The 20,976-nt window shown below is 31.0% G+C and overlaps 1 protein-coding gene across 9 annotated transcripts in view; it reads left to right on the plus strand.

Annotated features, from left to right (window-relative positions):
* LOC119645053 (voltage-dependent calcium channel type A subunit alpha-1) overlaps positions 1 to 20,976 on the plus strand; it is a 115,680-nt gene that overhangs the window by 41,394 nt on the left and 53,310 nt on the right. For all 9 annotated transcript variants that reach the window (XM_038044944.1, XM_038044926.1, XM_038044896.1 and 6 more), the window contains 7 exons: positions 396 to 734; positions 3,275 to 3,838; positions 12,729 to 12,872; positions 13,009 to 13,210; positions 16,649 to 16,813; positions 18,173 to 18,283; positions 19,875 to 19,958. In XM_038044944.1, the coding sequence (XP_037900872.1) occupies positions 396 to 734; positions 3,275 to 3,838; positions 12,729 to 12,872; positions 13,009 to 13,210; positions 16,649 to 16,813; positions 18,173 to 18,283; positions 19,875 to 19,958 (1,609 nt within the window). The remainder of the gene's footprint in view (positions 1 to 395; positions 735 to 3,274; positions 3,839 to 12,728; positions 12,873 to 13,008; positions 13,211 to 16,648; positions 16,814 to 18,172; positions 18,284 to 19,874; positions 19,959 to 20,976) is intronic.

The following is a 20,976-nucleotide window of genomic DNA, read 5'->3' on the forward strand; positions in this document are numbered from 1 at the left end:
TAAAAAACCATTTTGTTCGTTATAAACATATTTAATAACTACTAAGAGCGCAGTATTCAGTAAATAATTTATATATCTTTCTATTGTAAATGTTTCACGCTGAGCCTTCTATTCTCCTGTAATGAATATCTAACTGATTCACACTTATATATATATATATATATATATATATATATATATATATATATATTATAATATATATCTTTATCGAGATCAAGCTTTCATATAATTTTAAATAATGAAGAACCAACATTAAACATTAAATTTCTTACACATACGTATATATGTATAAATTTCTCTTCCCATATTTTCCATGATTAATTAATTACAAAATTAACAACGTTGCGGCAATGCGGGATAATCGATGATGAAATTTTTTATGGGAATGCTTGCAGTTATTTTATCGTTTTGGTACTTTTCGGTAATTATACGCTACTGAATGTGTTCTTGGCCATTGCCGTCGATAATTTGGCAAATGCTCAAGAGCTAACAGCTGCCGAAGAGGAGCAAGTCGAAGAGGATAAAGAGAAACAATTACAAGAGCTTGAAAAAGAAATGGAAGCCTTACAAGCCGATGGTGTTCATGTTGAAAATGGTGATAGCTCAGCAGCGGCTACCAAAGCGAAAAGTAAAAAGAAAGAAGAAGAGAAGAAACAGGAAGAGGAAGAAGTTACAGAGGGTCCAAAACCAATGTTACCATATTCATCAATGTTTATACTATCACCAACAAATCCGTAAATACTTAATTTTATTTATTATAATATTTTTCATATTAACTTTTCGGCCTTTATAATACGTACGTATGTATCGATTTCGATATTATTCGCTTATACATATATATTTATCGACAAGTATTAGATATGTGTGCGTGTGTGTATGTATGTGTGTTTGCGAGCTCGATATAGAAATTTTCCAAAGATACTGCTGGCCATATTGACCCTATTCCGCAGTGCTATCGCTAGGTATTATTTCGCTGATCCTAGTTGCAATTGGTACGCTTCAAATAGTGCCAACTTAATGGAATATCTTATTGGCTTTCAGCCACTCTTCTCTCCATCTGCTGTCTCTCTAGCCATCTAACATCCACGTGCATCCTGCTTACGAAGTCGAGTTTGACAGTGACCCCCTTTGTGTGTGTGTGTGTGTGTGTATGTATGCGTATGCTTATGCGTATGCATTCAAAGTTTAAAAGCAATATTGTATTTGCGTAGACTTTTATTTACTTAGTTAAGGAATCGATAATGAAGTAGCCACGGAGATGCAGAGATTCCAGAATCTTTGGTGAAAGCATAAGTTTTGTTTAGTTCACTCAGTGACATACATTTGTTCGGTACAAAAATGTGGTTCACATATCGGTCCATCTCCTGTACGAAAATATGATGAGTATTCACATTTTCAGTTAATTGGTTTAATTGGTTTGAAATAAGTGGCAAGTGTAGGAAGAAATACTAGATGAAGTTCGCATTTATAAAGTAGCGATTGACGGCACAGCCTGACGAAACTATTAGTTACCTAGAACCTCGTATAAATAAATAAAAACCAGTAAAAATACTGCATATCAAATACCCTACACTACTTCGCTTAGTACAGTTAGTCATATAACGACTTTTCGAAATCGGATGTTCTATGAGAAGTGGTCGAAAAATTGATTCAATCCGTAATGTAATAACGTACATCCTTTAACCAAAACGTGTCTGTATACCAAATTTCGTGATATCATCTTGAAGATTGCGCTATGTACGGACAAATAAGCTTAACCCGCTTTGTAAGATGACTCTGGATGGGTCTATCTCAAGTCTATTTGGGTATTGCGTACATCCACACAAACTTAATATATCTTCCCTCCGCAGGTGTAGGGTGGAGAGTACAAAAATAACGTACGTGTCCCAAATATCCTTTTGGTAACTTTTTTCAGTGCAACACAAAAAGCCTGCGAACACTTTCTATACTGAGACAGCGGACTACGAACAATTGGTTTCTTAGGTAGTATCAAAAGGGATGAGTCAGTGAGCGTGAGATAGTTGTTGGTTTGTTTTAGAAAGAAGTAATGATAATTATTTTGTCTTCTATTTAGAGTAATTGAAAAGTTCGTCGACGAATGTAATAAAATATGTTTATAGATATATTTCGTTTGAGCTCAATAGAATTTTTCGTTTCAAGTGTAAGAAGCACTTGAGTAGGATATTCTCCTGAAGCCTCTTTTAAGGAAGTCAGTCACTTCCGTGAAATCGTTACGTTTATGTATTTGCCGTTTTGAAGATTCGAAAGCATCCTTCAAAACTCCACATACTACTTTGCTTACTTTGAGTCAACTTTTACGTTATAAGTTAGTAGTGCAAGTGAAGTGAGTACGGGCAAATGCTGTTTTAAGTCGAAGACAATAGAAATAAGTATATATGTGTTTCTATCATGCGCTCTTAACGACCGATATTTAAGTAGCTGCTAGGGAAATACCCTGAGAATAAACTTTAGCTAATATCGTAGTGATAGGGAGATTGATAGCAACTTACTGGCTAATTATCAGGTAACATATTCAAATGTAGATCTAGTCAGAGAGGCATTTCGTCATTGCGTAAATTAAGTTAAGTATTCTCTTTAATACCCCTAAGTAATTGTAATTGTAAGTTATACCGATAAGTATTTCTTTTAGTTATAGCAAAAATTTTATAACACAGGTAATTGATTAATCGTATATTTTCTCTCATATTTTTTTCTTTTATATTTATATTGTTTATGAATCGCTTAATTATATATTTTCTTAATTTATAATATATATATATATATATATATATATGTATACTATATTCTATATACTATATATATATATATATATGTATATATATATATTAATTTTTTCAATTTTTTTTTTTTTTTTTTTTGTGTTTATTACTTTTATAATTTTTATTTTCAACAATAATCAAACGTCTGCATGATGCACTAAATACAACTTAAACATGAATCAACAACAAATTCGCCTTCACAATGCTCTAATCACTGCCAACTCACTTTTAAATCATGACGGTTCAACAAAATTAACAACAACAAAAAATATTAAAAAAATTAAAATTAAAAAAATGTATGAAAAATAAACAATTAAAAAACAAATTCAAATTTAATTATGCAACGAAATTCTCGATCGGCCTTATCATCATCAACAATGACAACAATAACAACAATAACAACCACAAAATATAATTGGAATTGAATTGAAAATTGAATTGAACTGCCAAAAAAAAAAAAAAATATATATATATATGAAACGATTCGCATATAGGATACGTCGTGGCGCCCATTGGGTGGTTAATTTACGTTATTTTGATTTTTTCATTATGGTCGTCATCTCATTGTCATCGATAGCGTTAGCGGCCGAAGATCCCGTGCGTGAGAACTCGCCACGAAATAAAATTCTAAATTATTTCGATTATGCATTTACCGGCGTATTCACAATAGAAATGTTACTGAAAATTGTAGATTTAGGTGTTATATTACATCCTGGCAGCTATTTAAGAGAATTCTGGAATATTATGGATGCTGTGGTCGTTATATGCGCTGCTGTTAGTTTTGGCTTCGATATGAGCGGTAGCAGTGCTGGACAAAATTTATCAACAATCAAATCGTTGCGTGTCCTACGTGTCCTGCGGCCATTGAAAACAATTAAACGCGTACCAAAATTGAAGGCCGTCTTCGATTGCGTAGTCAACTCATTGAAAAATGTTGTTAACATTCTAATCGTGTACATATTGTTTCAATTTATATTTTCTGTCATTGGTGTACAATTATTCAATGGGAAATTTTTTTATTGTACGGACGAAAGTAAACATACTGCCGAAGAGTGCCAGTAAGTAATTTATAAGTTTTTCTTCCTTTTAATTTTTAATCTTCCTTTATTTTTTCTTATTATTATTATTTCATTAATAATTAATCTAAAAAATGAATTATTATATTCAATTTATTTAATAATTATTTTATCAATTAGGAAATTCTTTTTCTTTTTTTTATTAATATTCTTTGTGGCTTCAGCAAATTTTATATAAAACTCAATTGCTTTTATTTTTTTAATTTTTATTTTTTTTTTAGTTTTTAGTTAAAATCTAGAAAACTCTTTCTTTCCTATACAAAAACACGAAAAGTTAAAAAAAAAAAAAAACAAAAAATTCATAATTAGTCTTTTTAGATTCAATGTTGTAAAAATTGTTCATTTATATTTCTATATGTATTTATTTAATTTTTTCCTTTTAATTTTCTTAAAAACCCTGTGAAATATTGTCTTTTGCTAGATCTTTGTGAAATCGAAATACTTTTACATATTTACACATTTTCTTAGAAAAAAAAAAAAAAAAAAATTCACAAAAAAAAAAAAAAAAGAAACTCTTCTCTTCACAAAACTAACCGTTTATTTCTTTTCATTAAACGTCTGTAAAACGCAACGTACTAGATTCGCGAATATCTTTTGTCTCGTACCTAAAATCCATATTTTCCACTATACGTATCATTCAGAACAAAAGAAGTTAAATGCTTTTTTGTAACTATCGTCACAAATGTGTTTTACTAGCTAGCTAGTGCTTTAGTAACAGTGTTTGTGTACATATCTCAAATTAGTTTTACTTATATCACATATATATATATATAAGTGTTAAAACGAGATCTATGCTCCTTGCGTTAAGATCTATTCAAGCTAATCCTCATGTTTCAAATTAACATAGATAACGATTACAAAAATCCAATAGTTTTTACTTCCACCACCTATAGGATTTATCTGATATACACATACTTTACATACAGTAAAACCATTATCAGAAATGTTATAAATTTAACGTTACATCTTTTACATGTTGTTCAAAAGTTACTGCGAAGTCACTCCGAACCTAAATTAAATTAATTAGTTAATGTTGCAAGCATAACTTTGATTGAAGCAAAGTACACATTGTTAGCTGTTGTCGAACAGTTAATGCTTACCCTAGACCTTCAATAATAATAAAACAATAGAAATGCCCAAAATCGCTCCTTGAGCCAGTCTAAAAGGACCAAAAAATAAGTAAAATTGATAAAAAAAAATTAATTAATACGAGATATTATCTGCACTGGCCTGACTAACAGCTTCCATTCGAGTTTGCATTGAATGAATAAGTTGTTTTACAAAATTCTGCATATTTCTGACATCCCATGCCAGTTCTCCGAGATTCGTAAGAGCTGTCTGCGACTCCTACAGCTGTCCCATAGGTGATCAATGGAACTGAGATTTGGGCTGTAATATTGGCGCATTACAAGCAGCAGTATGCGATCTTGCGTTGTCAGGCATGAAAATGGAATTTTCGCCGATAAGTCCCGAAAAAGGTGTTGCGGTTTCTTCCAGAGTTTCTTTGTTGTAATATCAGATTGGTCGGTCGGCATTGGGCCGGATGATGATCGTATGTTCGGTTTTCGCTTCCAGTGATATGCCTATCGAAAACATGCACGCTCATCGAGTCTCGATTCAGTCCAATTTAAATGTTCTCGATCGAACTGAAGGCGTCCTTGCCGTTCGACTGGGCTTGCTGGTCTGTGCGCTGTCAGGCCTCCTTCGGCTAATTTTCTCCTAACCGGCCATCGTCTGACTTCCACTGCTCTAACTTTGGAGCTGCTGTCCGAGTCGAAGTGCATTTAAACCGCGATTTCGTAGTGATGATGTCGCAAATAAACGATCATCACGCTTGCGTTATGACACGTTTTCGTCAACTTGCTCGTTACCGAATAGATCCAACGATGTCTTGCTAACGCTGGTATACACTTTAAATAACGCATCGGCTCAAATTTAACTGTCGTGCCACTTGGTTTTGGTTCTGAGTAGCTTCAATTAGTGTAACAACTTGAGACGTGGCTTCCGGCGTGGTATCCATTTTCTTACTCTGCATAGTCCTGTATTTGATAAAGCAACTTTTTGCATTATGTGTTTTTCAAAGGCGAACAGTGCATACTTTAGTTTAATTTAAGTTATGCTTGCAACATAAATTGAATTTCATAATTATTTTGGTTCGAAATGAAAATGTAGAGGATGTGCGACTTTGTTGCTCTCGAGTGTGTATAGGATGTCCCAAAATTTATGCAAGATTCGACTTAACAAAAAGAAAACTGTATATTTATTGAATGATGATTGTATATAGGATGGAGTTGTTATGGGAGATAGTGGATCGTGGAAGTGGACTACACGCGTTTGCTGGTACTTTCATCGAAATTCTGATCACCAAGAAGTTTTCATGGGATGCACAGCACGTGGCATTTGTCTTTTTGAACCCATTTGTCATTAAACATTGGACAGAAATAACTGGGTTACCATGGCGCGATTTCGAGCACCAGCCTCATTTTCGAAGAAGTATGACTTTGAAATCTTTATTGTTCAACAATGAGAAGGCGTTACTCTTTCGTAAACTGTCAGTTGTCAAACGGACATAGAACTTTTACACGGATTTAATAAATATTTCTATAAAGCTGTAAGTCACAACAACAACGAACTTTGTCAATCTCTGATCTAAAGGATTTAAGAGACGCGCAGATGCATAGAAAATAACAAGTCATTAATCGCAACCAATTTTTTTTTTTTTTTTTTTTTTTTTTATCAATTTACTATTAATTGTCTGCTGTGTAGATATGTTTCTCACCGTTACGGCAAGCGCATAGTGACTTTGGTGTCGTGCATGGTGTGCCATGTAAAAAATTGTTAACTTGTCTTAACATCATATCCATCGTGTGTCCGGAAATTGTCGATGCATTGAAAGTCATAAAATTGCAAAAATTTTTTCTTTAACTAAAATGTAAATCATGTCCGAAATGTCGATCAAATTATGCTAATTTAAAATTAATAAAAAATTAATTTAATCCTTAAATCATCTTTGGTAATTACACTACAGTTTAATTATCTTATCGTGGAGAATGTACATATATTCCATGGGGCCAGTTTATACGCCGCATTTTTGTTTACTAATGTAATGGGAAATCTTTCAAATAAACGAGTTCAACTCCGGTCAAAGTCGAGCGGATGCAAATGGGCCTAAAAGGTAACATTTATATACATAATAAAAATAATGTAATTTTAGCCTCACGCATAAATATCTTTTCTCGGAGGGATAAAGAAAAAAAGAAGTAAGATTTAGTACCACAAAGTGAGATGCGTCGTTTGTCGGTATAAATTTAGCGAAACCCGACATTTTGGTCACATACGAAGTGAACTTGTCTGTTTTGTATTTTTAAATGACCAATTATTCAGGAGATGTTTCCTATTGGCGCAACACGGTGACGGCCAGAACGGAGAGGTAGCGAAGAAGGGAATTTCGGTAGCGGTAAGTGTTACGCTCTAAACACTCACTGTAGCTGAGCCCGCGAATACTGACTTGTTAGTGGCGTTTCTTATCTACTGGACTCATTTTGTGGAAATTGCATTCAAACGCGTGGAACAACGTATGATAATCAAACGCCAAACCCTTTTTTTGGGTTATTTCATCTTCTTTTACTACCTATCCATTATTGGATATAGGCCATAACATTTGTTTTCTGTCCAAGCGTTTACGCCCTTCGACGAGAGCTTCCATTATCGAGCGTAGCAGCTCCTATTTTTCTCCACGTGCTCAAAATACGCAATATTAAATTGTTTAATCATGTTCAGAGTGTGTTCTTCTCAAGCGTTCAACTGATTTATAATGTCTGTGATTTTAGACCATACCAGAGCACCGACCATACGAATCATTTCATGAAGGGGTAGGCGAAGGTGAAGACGAGAAAATAATCTCATTTCGTGAATGAAATTCTAGAATTTTCTGATATTTCGCCATCCTAGTCTTCGTATACAAACTTGAAAACCCTTTCCATCTTTTAGTTATTAATTGATAGAGTGGAATCTGCCTATGGGGTTTTAGCTAGACTTACGATCATAAATTTGAATTTGTTGGTGCTTAGGTTTAATCCAAAGCTATTACTTTGATTATTTAGAGCTTGAACAATCGTCTGCCGATCCTGCATATTACCAGATAGTATAATTGCATTCTCCGCATTGTCCAATGACCTTAATGCCTGTTTCGGTCGTTTGAGTACGTTCTAGAAAGCTTCCCTTGGGAAAGATTTTTTTTTTGGGTTAAATAGACCAAAGTTGCTTGTAATGTTTGCAAAGTATAATGGCTGCAGAATATTTTAAAACTTTTGCTGTTGAGAGAGTCAACAGCGCGATTGTGTATTCAGTAAAAATTAGTTGGGTCCGTTTTTTAAGAAGGAGTGTTTCATGGAAGTGTGAATGAAGCTGTGAGCTCATCCTTCTAAGCTATACGCAGCTACATAAGTTATCACACCGAAGCGTGCACAAATTTACTCTTCCTGCCTATTTCAAAGGATATTTTTTTGCTAAATTCTTATAAGTGATGAATAGTAGTGGATGCGTTGCGATGTTGAAAGCCCGATCAAGGTGAATATGAGAACCGGTCGCACTTGGTGAGTGGTTCGTTCCAATCAAATGAAATCAACGCTACTAACCGTAATATCTGCCATTGCGATCAAAAATGGTCGTGATACGCTAAAAGTAATGAATATCGTGAGCTTTTCCGTCCTCATATAGCAAAACATTTCCAGCTTGTTACTAGCAACCATTATTCCTCTCAATTAACACCCCCAATAGCCCCAAAAGATGAGATATTCTTTCGGAATGGAATTTGGAAATTTCCTGAGAGGCGGGAAAAAAGTAGTAGATAGCGATGGGCAATATTTTCGCTGATACACTCACTCATTTTATTTTCAAGGAAATGCATTTTTAACGGACCGAACTAATTTATACTCCCAGTAATTTTTTAATTAAAAATTGTTCATTTTTAAACATTATAGATACATATATGTGTACACAAAAGAATGTCTGTCCTCGCATTCCCAGATAAAATGTCATTCTAAAATTTAAAGATTTAAAACTAGAATTCACTATAATACGACTTAGCTCTGTGTGCAATAATACCTTTTCACCACAAACACATATAGATTGAAAGTATTCCCTAGGCCTAGATTAAAAGGCTAGAAATAAAATTACAGTAGATAGTAAATCCTAAGGTGGTGGGTTTTTCGGGTAGAAGAAACTAAAAAATCAATAAATAAAACAAAGAAGAAAATTTCGTTAGAGCGCGTTGTTTTTTAAAGCAATTAAGAAAAAAAAAAAAAAAAAAAAGAAAAAAAAGAGGACCTAGTAATGCTTTATCGCGCATTCAGGGGAAATAAAAGCATCCATATAAAGTACTTTTTAAATGCACTGTAAGTCTGTACACAACACATAAGAGACCATGCCGCGAAACCCGTCACAGCAACAATGCAATGTTACCTAATGGCAAGTAATAAAATCGTCGCCGATTGAATGAATTGAAAGAGTTATGATATATAGTATAAATTCTGACCTATTCTGACGTTATTCTTTTTACGATGATTAATCCACTGTAGAAATGTCACTTAACGTGCAATAAAAACGTGATAAATTTCCCATATCAAAAATAGGCTTTGTTTATGCCAAAAATTGCAAATTTTTTTAGTTAACAAAAATTTTTTATAAAGAAAAAAAAAAAAAAAAAAAAAAAAAATGGAAAAAAATCTTCAAAATTGCGTGCACAGATTTTACAGAATGTAAGAGTAGCATTTTAAAGTTTCGCCGCTTGTTTATTTGCCTGATTACACTCTACGGATAATGAAAATCATGCAATAAAACAGCGCTGAGGAAAAGAGAAATGAAATGAAATTATATATATATATATCTGAGAGTCATCTTCTCCCGTGTCTATATAATAATAATAACAACAGCAACAACAACAAGAACAACAAGAACAATAACAAAGAAAAAAAAAAAAAAAAAAAAAACCAGCATTAACAATCACAATAATTAGACGAAATCACTGGCTTTTATTCTTTTTAAAAAGCAATTTTTGCAAATAAAAAAATTGAAAACGAATTTTGAATTTTGAGTAGTAAAGGGACTTGTTTACTGTTAAAACACAATTTTTTTTTTGTTAACATAAATGGGTATTTTTTTTTTTATAACAACAAAAGCAAACGAAAAATAAACAAAAACCAAAGAGATAAAAAAGAAAGAAAATACCAAAGAGTCCATACTACTGCCAGAAGATTTCTTAATAAGCTTTTTATATATCAAACTCTTAACACGCGCTCTAAATTCCAATTGCAATCTAATATAATTATAACTTAAATATGGATATATTCTCCAAATTGATGTATGCATAAACATATAAATATATCCGTATCTGTGGCTTTTTTTCCACCTCTCAAGTACTTAAGATTTTATACAAACCATTCACATTAATTTAGCGCAAATTGTTTACAAGTAGTGTTAACCTACACAACGACAAAATAAATATATCAATTTATTTATTTATCTTTTTTTTTTTTTTTGTTCTTCACAATCTCGTAATAGCTGCTAGTAGGGTAAATAGTTTAGTTTTATCAATCAATAATTCAATAATTAGCTTAGTTTCGCAAAAAAATAAAAGAAAAAAAAAAAAAAAAAAACAAAACAAAAAACATTGGATGATCGACAGTAACCGAGAAGGTTCTTAAATGTAGTCTTTTTAGATTTTTAGCCTTTTAGTCAGTAAAATTTTAGTAAATACTTTTGAATTTTTAATTAAGAAAACTTTATGACTTTTCTGTTATTGTGTTTCGTCTGTTTATTTAATTTTCTCTCTCTCTAAAAAAAAAAAAAAAAAAAAAAAATGATAATTAAGTAAAAAAAAAAAATCTTACACACACTCGTTACTAGTTTGTAAATATTAACGTTTTTAGAAAAGATTTTTACATCTTTTAATTGTTTGCCTTCGTGTGCAATGAATTCGCTTAAAGCTAAAGAAAGTTGAATCCGCCTGAAAGCATATTTGTTACAATGTTTTCTCTCTTTCATAAATCGAAATTTTCATTCTTCATCTTCATCATCATTGGCTGGGTTCGTATTGCAAAGAAAGATTAAGAGAGCTAACCTATATCTTTTCAATTTCCCTTGATCGCTTTTTCTCGCTTGACTTCTTGGCGAAAGAAATAATTTTACAAAGTTTACAAAGACACAAACAAACGCACACACACAAAAATTCAATGAAAGCCGATTCTTCCCTTGAATTAATTAAGTAATTGATTTTAAATCTTATTTCTTATGCGATTATCTCAACTAGGAAGCATATGAAGAATCTGGCCGAGAATACGGTAGAGACAAGACATAATAATGTTTTCAAACTATAGCCGTAAAATGTCTTTCGACTATGACAAATGAAATGTTGTTTCACATAAATAAAAGTTCCTTTCAATTCATTAAAGCATGCCATGCCTTGTTTCATTTCCGTTCGATTTAATTCGGTTAAGCGTTTCTTTTTCGTCCTCTTGTTCTGTCGTAATGCATTAGCACTTTGCTCTTTGACTTAAGTTAAACATGACTTTTTAATCTCATGTCCACTAGTGATATTCTGCATCGCAGCGAAGTCTTGGTGAGTAATTAATTCGCAAAACCCTAAGAATGGAAAGAACCGATTAGCCAAGCCGAACCCTCTTGCGGGCAATATCTTCATTTTATAAGTAATTTAAGAAAATCATATTTTGCTACTTTGCGATATTAGACGAACGTTCCCGAATTTTTCCCTTTGTAGGATAATCCATAAAATATATATGGAACTTTACGAGTAGTGGGGTAGAAATCCAATTTTTCGCTAAAATGTTCTCTCTTGGGTCTACTCTAAATGTGTCCTTAAACAAATTTCCGCTCAAATATTCATTGTTGCGATCACCTATGTCGCATATATGGCATAGATGGACAGACAGACAGATATGCTATATATATATATATATATATTACGCGGCTGATTTGTAGGTATTGCAAACATTTTAATAAAATAATTTAAAAAAATCGAAAATATTGTAACAAAAAATATGCTTTCAAATAGCTTTTACAATTAATTAAGTAGAAAAAAAAAAAAAAAATGATTTGCTCGTTTTGATAGTTAAATTAAAGAAAAAAAAAAAAAAGCAATAAAAGGATAAAGAATGCTCACAATATCGACTAAAACCGCAAGAAGAACAGCAGGAATGAAACTAAATGACTACTAAATATACTAACGTACACCGTACACTTATGCAACATTATTTAGCATAATTTCTCATAGCTACTACAACTAACATTGAAATATAATTTTGTACAATTTCTTCTACTTCTTTTTTTTGTTTTCAATATTATTTTGTCTTTAACGCGAGCTAAGCAATGTTTCAATGTCACATAACTTGCTGTGCTTTTGTATCGATTTTGTAACATTTGCTATTTCTTTACGCCTACTTATTTACGGTGTGCTATACATCGTCTACATGAAACGAAGCTGCATACACGCCTCCATAAGACACCATGCCATCAAAATCATCTTACAACATAACACTAACTCTATTTAACATTTCTTTACTTAACTCTTATATACTAAAAGTTTTTTTTTTTTTAGTTTAAAATTGTTTTTATATTTTTTTTTTTTCTTATTTGCTTTGACTTGTGTTTTATTTGTTTTCGCTTAAATAATTAACATTTTATAGTTAAAAAAAAAAAAAAAAAAAAAAAAGAATATATATATATATCTTGAAATAATTTTCACAAAACACCTCAATGCACTTCCGTATGTGTTTGTGTTGTACTCTCAACAACAATCTCTAAATAAATAAAATTAAATAAATTAACATCAACCACGATCAACACGATTATCAAGGGGTTCATATTTTAAATATGAAGAAGGTGACTTACTGCCAAAACAGGAGGCGCGCATCTGGAAGCCGCGTAGTTTTCATTATGACAATGTCGCTGCCGCCATGTTAACACTATTTGCTGTGCAAACCGGTGAAGGATGGCCACAGTAAGCTAATTTTTGTTCATTTCATGCATACAGTTTTCTTTTTCATAAAAAAAAAAAAAAAAAAAAAAAAAAATTAAAAAAATTAAAAAAAAAGAAAACAAACACAAAAATCACATTTAATTAATAAATAATCCAGAGTACTGCAACACTCCATGGCTGCCACATATGAAGATAGGGGTCCAATACAAAATTTCCGGATTGAAATGTCCATATTTTATATCGTGTATTTTATTGTGTTTCCGTTCTTCTTCGTTAACATATTCGTGGCCTTGATTATCATTACATTCCAAGAACAAGGCGAAGCTGAATTACAAGACGGTGAAATTGATAAAAATCAGGTGAGATTTTTAGTGTACAACAAAATTCCCAATTTGTTGTTATCCATACTCATTAGCAAATAGATAATAAAAAGAAAACAAAAAAAAAAAAAAAAAAAAAAAGAGACTAACAAACATATCCGTAGAAAAACAAAAAAAAAAAAAAACAAAAAAACAAACAACCATTTAGCCTATGTCCTAAAATGATTAGAACGATTGTATAGATCGTCGTTAATAATTTCCTTATTAACCACTGCTACATTTCATATATTTCATTCAGATTTAGCGCGCTAGTTCCGCTTCAATTTCCATCTCATGGAAATCCAAATGAAATTTTATAAGTCTTGTAAAAATCTAACGCCGTTAAATTATCTTTCAATAAATTAGTTTTTAAAGCTTTTTTCTATGAATTAGTTTTCCATTATAATAATAATAATAATAATAATAATAATAATAATAATAATAATAATAACAAATAAAAGAGATGTTCCCAAGTAGAGAAGCTTGGAAGATGTATAAAATCGCTGCCAAAACCATCATTGAACTACTCATCCATCCATCATCCAGGCAATTGCAAAACAAGTCGACGAGAACAATACTACGCTTAAAATAATACATAATAATACATAAGCACATTACAAATCGCTTCACCGGTACAGTTACGAGATATGTAAAATAGTAGGCCGCTATCCTTTGCCGAGCGACTCGTCGATGTCTAAGAGGTTCGCAAGAACGTAATAATATTTTTCAAATTTTTTTTTTTTACTTTTTCCAAGGCTCACTTGCACGATCGCAATCATAGGCAGCTTTAAGCCGAAAAACAATCTATCACTTACTTTTCTAGGACTCTTTACAGGCCACTGTCTCCGATTACACTTTATTTAATTATTTTGTTTGCTTAAACTGCAGGTCGCAATTTTTGAGAATATTTTAACGAAATGCGGTACACTAGTGGCTTTTGACCCAAAAGGGACTCCTATTGCGAATGGATTGGGTGGGTCCATTGTTATGACCGCACTCTTAATGCCTATAATGCAAAAAGTTTTACGAAAAAGTTATTTCGAAAATTTCTCGAGAAAAGTCGCTAAATAATAGTATTTCGTTATATTAAATTGAATCGCATTGGCCAATTTTTTGGATCCGTGAAAGATCCGTGCCTTTTTAGTTTTTTTATTTTTATTTTTTTTTATGACTAGTTATTCAACGGTGACAACGGTTGGAGAGAATTGAGAAAAAAGAAAGAAAGCGGCCGCAAAGCATTATGCCTTTGCCGACTGAGCATTTGCTATAACTTCAACCAAAATAAATTCCACCTCATTAAGATTTAGAGCTACGAACTCAGTCATGGAAGTCGCTATTTTTATTTACCCAGTTATTCGTGCGGATACTTGAAAACAAGATATAATTTTTCCTTGCATTATCACGATAATGAATCGTGTAGGCTACTTAATGATCGGCTTTGTCTGATAGTAATGTTTTAACGTGAAAATTGATTCAAATCGAATAATGAAAAGAAAAAAAAAAAAATTGTAATGCGTAATTTGTTTGTGATCTAAAGCAATCGCAACGCAAATAGTACGCAATTTGGATTCTTTAGCTACTTCTTCTGTGGCCAAGTTTGGTTGCAATAGTTTGTAATCTATATGTAAATAAATTAACAACTACAGATACTACAGTAACGAATTGCATTTGATGCAGTTGTCGTCTTTCGAAACAGAGCTTTCCATGAGTCTTCTTATGGGAAATTTTACTTATGTATGTTCGGACGGTGATGGATGGTATTCGAAATTGTTTCATTCTGCAAATATGTATACAGCTTGTAAATTTATACACGAAATGATGAATATCCTCAATTATTATTACTAATGTTATTATTATGCGTATGTCTATGGATGATGTATTTTAGAATATATCATCTACGTTTTAGCTTAAACGGCTTTTATTGGTTTTTGTACGCTATAAATGCTTAGACTTGTATAAATATATATAAATGTTGAACATTTTCCGGAAGTTATTTAATTATTTCAAATTATCAGAAACTTTTTATTTTGTTAATTATCAAAATAAAATGTTTTTGATTACAACAAAAAAAAAAAAATAAATAAAAATAAATAAATAAATAAATACAAAATAAAAAAGTAATAATAATAACAAAAGGTTTGTATTTACTAAATTAGACGCTTTTACATACAATCATTCGCATATATTTTATATTTCATGACATATACCATCACTATTGCATATTCAAAATAGATTCACAAAAATTGTATGACATTATGTATGTATTTATAAATTATTTTCAATTAATTTTAGTGAACATTTTCAAGTGATCAGATTAATTAGCAAACAGTGTAGTTTCATTCCATACACATGCACTATTGTAGTTAATACAAATTTAAAATGGTTTGCATATATTAGTTGCGCGATAGTTATTAACGCGTTACTAATTACAAAACAAGTACATTCTTTAACTCTATACCTTCCTATTAACGAAAGATCTACATTGGCTACAATCATACATTTCAGCCGTACATATTTATATATATACATATATATATATATATATTCTTATAGGTAACGGTTTATATTACGTATTTCAAAGGAAGATCATTAATCTTAAACGTCCACCAAGCACATTTCTTAGCATATTTTTCGGCTTAAAGTGATAACACGTGAACTTAAATCGAAATATTAAAGCTATGCACATATAGTGTGAAGTAAATTGTTGTGACTGGGGCAGTCTTGAGCCTTATCGCCTGGACTATGCCATAGTAGCCATTATACACCGCGATCAAGCTAGCGGCAAAGTGTGATGACTGTCTTCGTGATAGTTAATATACATTATAGTGGTATGCAAACGCAAACACTCTTATAATCATTACCGGCTACTTTAGTTACACTACGAGCTCTGCTTATCTTAGTTGATCGTTTTACGCAACAGCAATGAATTAGAGGGACATACGGCAATACACTTGGAGTACAGTATGGCACCTGAAATTTATAGTTTAAATAAAAATAATACAATTTCATTCTATTAAAGGATGAATGTCAATTTTATATTGTAATTAGTTATTAGTTGTTCTTCTTAATTCTTCTGATCACTTAAAAGTTAACTTTAACAGTTTTAGTTTTCATACATAAATTAGTTAAAATATTAAATATATTTAAAATATATATATGCACTTATCTTCTTCCGATTTTTAATCATTACACACTCATTTGCTTATTAATCGATCGATTATATCAAAATCTAAATCCATAACACGGTAATTATGCGAATAAAAATCTCGCGAGTAGAAAAATTGTTCATAATCGATGTGGCTAATGAGAAACATATATATATATAATTACTTTCACCTTAACGGAATGTTTTTAGATAGAAATCATATATTATTAATAAAATGAAATTTCTTTCTTCTTCTTTTTATTGTAAACTTTATCTTTGAATGCATTTTACAGAAATCATGTATAGACTTTACGATAGGAGCACGACCATTAGAACGTTATATGCCTAAAAATCGTAACACATTTAAATATAAAGTGTGGCGTATTGTCGTATCGACACCATTTGAATATTTTATAATGATGCTTATTGTGTTCAATACTTTATTATTAATGATGAAGGTAAGTACTTTGGCTAAGATTATTAAGAACAAAAAAGATGAAAATCTTATTTAAATTGTAAGTGTTTGACTTATCATCTTTATTATTAGCAAATTTTTTAATTTTTTTGATTTAATTTTTTTTATTATTATTATTATTTATTTATTTTTATTTTTTTTCCTATTAATTTATTTATAAAAGAAGTTACAGATAGATTGAATCGATCTTTATTTGAGATTCGAATAAGAAGCATAAGTTAGATTTTAGTTATTATTTGAGCCGTCATCAACAGAAACTGAAATTTTACTCGTTATATAATATACATCAGAAAGATATATATATACTTAATGGCATACAATGCTAGTCGATGCGGCAGTGTTTGCCCATTTCGAAAGCTTCTTGTGGTGGAATGAACTAAACTGTACAAATCAAAATAAATGTTTAACGATGATAACTCAAATTTAAGAGAATAAGAAGAACACTCCAGCAATTGCCAAAAAATCATTAGACATTTGCAAATTGAATATCAAATTTGTTCGAGTCGATCAATCAAAAACATTTGTAATTAATATTTCCACTACATTATAATACTTATATATACTTGAATTGATTCCCTATTATCAAATACGATTCGCTTCAAAGTCAATGAAAGTTTTTCATTGCAATCAACTTTCCATACATAGCGGTTTGTGCAACTCTTCCTTCTTTGCAATAGCAATCTGATGCAAATCCGTTCATAAATGCTATACGTATGACAGCTAAGACTGCAGACTGGAAAATGTTCAAAGTACCTGTGTTTGACTTTTGATTAAAAATTTTATTCAACATACTCAGGGGCATTTCAAGTAGCGAACGAACGTAACCGAAATGTCCTTGTGGCATGACAAGTATGTAAAACTCCTTCTAAGGCTTATGTAACTTTCATTTATTGACATTAACTTTAAGGCGGTAAGGCTGTAAAAGGAGTGTTTTATGGCTTGTATGATTGCTGAACTAAGGCTACTTACGCATTATTATTACAAGTTTTTTTTTTTTTTTTGTTGGTGATTGGTCTTCTTCATTTTATCAAAACCATTCATGGACAGAGTTAAGGTTTCGACATTTAAAGCTCGTAAAACGGTTTTCATTCCAACGTTCGCAAGCCATAGTCGCTTCTCCATGCGTCTGTTATTATGATTTACCATAAAGTTAATTTTTTAATGTCTATATAAATATATTATATGACTTGTATATGATTTTTGGTTTTATTTTGATTTCTTTTTATCTTATAATTATTTATATAAGTAACAACATTAATCAAACCTTTTATTTATATACATCATTGTCTTTTATAATCTGTAAATTGCGATGAGCAACTAATCGATTTATATTCTCTCTCAGTATCATAATCAAGGTGATATGTATGAAAAATCACTTAAATATATCAACATGGGATTTACTGGAATGTTTAGTGTTGAGACTGTACTGAAGATCATAGGATTCGGTGTTAAGGTGAGCGTTATTAAAAAAACCTTTTTAATTCCATATGTACTTTAAAGAAAGCACGATAAGCTCAGCCGCTTTATACTTCTCTTATTTACAGTTTATCTGAAAAGCTTATTTAGGCAGATATCAAATATTACGTCGACTTGGTGTTTGTAAAATTTAATTTAATTAACCTTAGAAACACATGTACTGCATTGACCATCAATATCAGTAATGCAATGCTATTTACCCTATTAGTATAAAAAAGTCCATTCACTGGGATAAAGCTCGATCTAGTAATTCTGCAACACTTCAAACTAAAAAAGTGAATTGTTCCTTAAGCCCCTTGCTTATCATTTACCAAAATGTTAAACATGTTAACTGTTAAATTGTAAAGTGAGCAAAAAAATCTCCTCGATGGTTTTCTCGGAAATCTAGCCAACAACCTGATCCGTATTCGTTCAAATTTATTTCCAAGTGCGTCCACATCTTCAGAATGGTCAGATTCGACTAAACCGGAAGCAGAGTCTTAATCGCCATTGAAGTTTTATTTACACCATACTTTTCCGAATTTTCGACAACTTCAAATATTGAGTTTAGTGCCATTCGAGTTAAAATTGATAATAATAATAATCTCTACATGATGCCAAATGCTTTTAGATTTCTATCTATGCAAAACATTGTGCTTTTATTCGTCATATTGTAGAAGTTTCGAAATTTATTAACATTGATATATGGTGTTGGGAGATTTTAAGTTCCCGCGCTTACTGCCCCAGTAGTAACTCAGGCCGTATTTGGTCGCTATCGCTATAGCGCTCAAAGTCGATGCGTTCATAACCGCTTCGGTTAGACAACGCTCCCTTAGAAGCAGTTGCCTACCTTGTTGAAAAGGGGTGCTTAAATACTATAGGAGTAAGAGAAAGCAACAGATATAAGCCCGTTGGTCCGTCTGTCTATCTATTGTCTGTCCATGTAAATTTGTGTTCAAGCTACAGGTAGCAATTTTTAAGATAATTTGATGAAATTTGGTTTCCTGGTGTGCTTTGTTCCAAGGACGAATGCAATTGAAAGTGGTTTAGATCGGTCTACTTTTTCGATCGTTCCCCTTATAACGTACTATTTTGAAAAGTTGTTAGATGGGGGAAAAGTGGAATTTTTAAAATTTCCCGACCAAGCTCGCTGGGTAATAGCATTCTGACATTCTAACCTGGTATTTTATACGAGCTTGGTTCAGTTGGGGCAATTTTTTCAAAATATTCCTACGAAATATTCCTGAATCTTTATAAAGTAAAAAAGTATAAAATTTTCAATATTTCATGGTAATAATTAGTTCATAATAGTAAGTTGAGATAGAATTTGAACCACTTAGATCTATTTTTTAATTACCATCCCATATAAAGATTCGCCCAATATAGTAGCTTTCGTGGAAAAATGTTTGCCTTTGCGTGACGGTAATGTGTAATTTCTGACGTATTATTACCAAAACGAATGAATAACTGTAGGCAGACTGGAGTAGGGTATCAAATAGTCGGTCATACCGCAATTATTATGTTCTTATTTTTTTGCCGTCTATTTCTTAAAGCTTTCCAATTATAATTTTATGACTCTTTTTTTTCAGAATTTCTTTAAGGATCCTTGGAATATATTCGATTTGATAACTGTACTTGGCAGTATAGTGGATGCACTCTGGATGGAATTTGGGGTAATTATTGAAAAAACAAAAAACTTTTTCTATTTTATTAGATATTATTTAATATTTTATCACACTTTATAACTTATTAATACGTATTTTGTTATTAAGGCTGTTATGCAAAAATGCTGTTAACTCTAGTGTGTGTGTTTTAATTTTTCTTTATTTATATATACATATGTTGATCATGTGATCAAATTTTAGAGAGTGTATCAGGCGCTGATACTCTCTGCCGTTTCTATTTTAATTGAATTTTTTTCCGCTAGGGTTAAGTTAATAATTTTATTTTATTATTATGATCTTGTTTTTGCTAAAAATGACAATTATTGCTATTTTAATATCAATATATCAATGAAAGGCTTTAGGTTTTGATTTCGATTACACGTTAACTTTAATATATATTATAGTTAATATATAATTTCAACAGGGGAAATTAATTTTTATTAAAATCATGCCAAACGTCAAAATTCAAAAAAGTTTATATTAATCTCGTTCTTTTCTTTTAAATTTCCTTTTTTTCATTATTGATTTATTTAAAAATAATTGTAATACAAAAAAAAAAAAAAAAAAAAAAAAAATTAAAATAAAAACAAAAATATATATTTTAACCAAATACGAAATGGGGTCTCTAACGAAACAAAAACAAAAAAAAAAAAAAAAAAAAAAAAACCGAACAAAATTCATCATAAAACACTTTACAACCACAACAAAATTTTATATCAAAAAAATTTAACATAATAAATAAAAATAAATCCCAATAACCACAAAATCTCTAACAATAAAAACAACTATACACTATAATTTATATATCATACATAAAAAAAAAAAAACAAAAAAAAAAAAATATCAACATAAACATAATCATATTGAACAAAAATTAATCATCAACAACAAATGCTATTCTCGTCCTCTCTGTCTGCCTTTGTTTCATTCTAATAAAACCTCTTTGAATGCTTTGCATTATTAACATCAAAAAAATTAACAAAAAAAAAAAAAAAAAAAACAAATACAAAATCTGATGAAACCAAAA

This window comes from Glossina fuscipes, unplaced genomic scaffold, assembly GCF_014805625.2.
Source record: "Glossina fuscipes isolate IAEA_lab_2018 unplaced genomic scaffold, Yale_Gfus_2 0, whole genome shotgun sequence".
Taxonomy (NCBI): domain Eukaryota; kingdom Metazoa; phylum Arthropoda; class Insecta; order Diptera; family Glossinidae; genus Glossina; species Glossina fuscipes.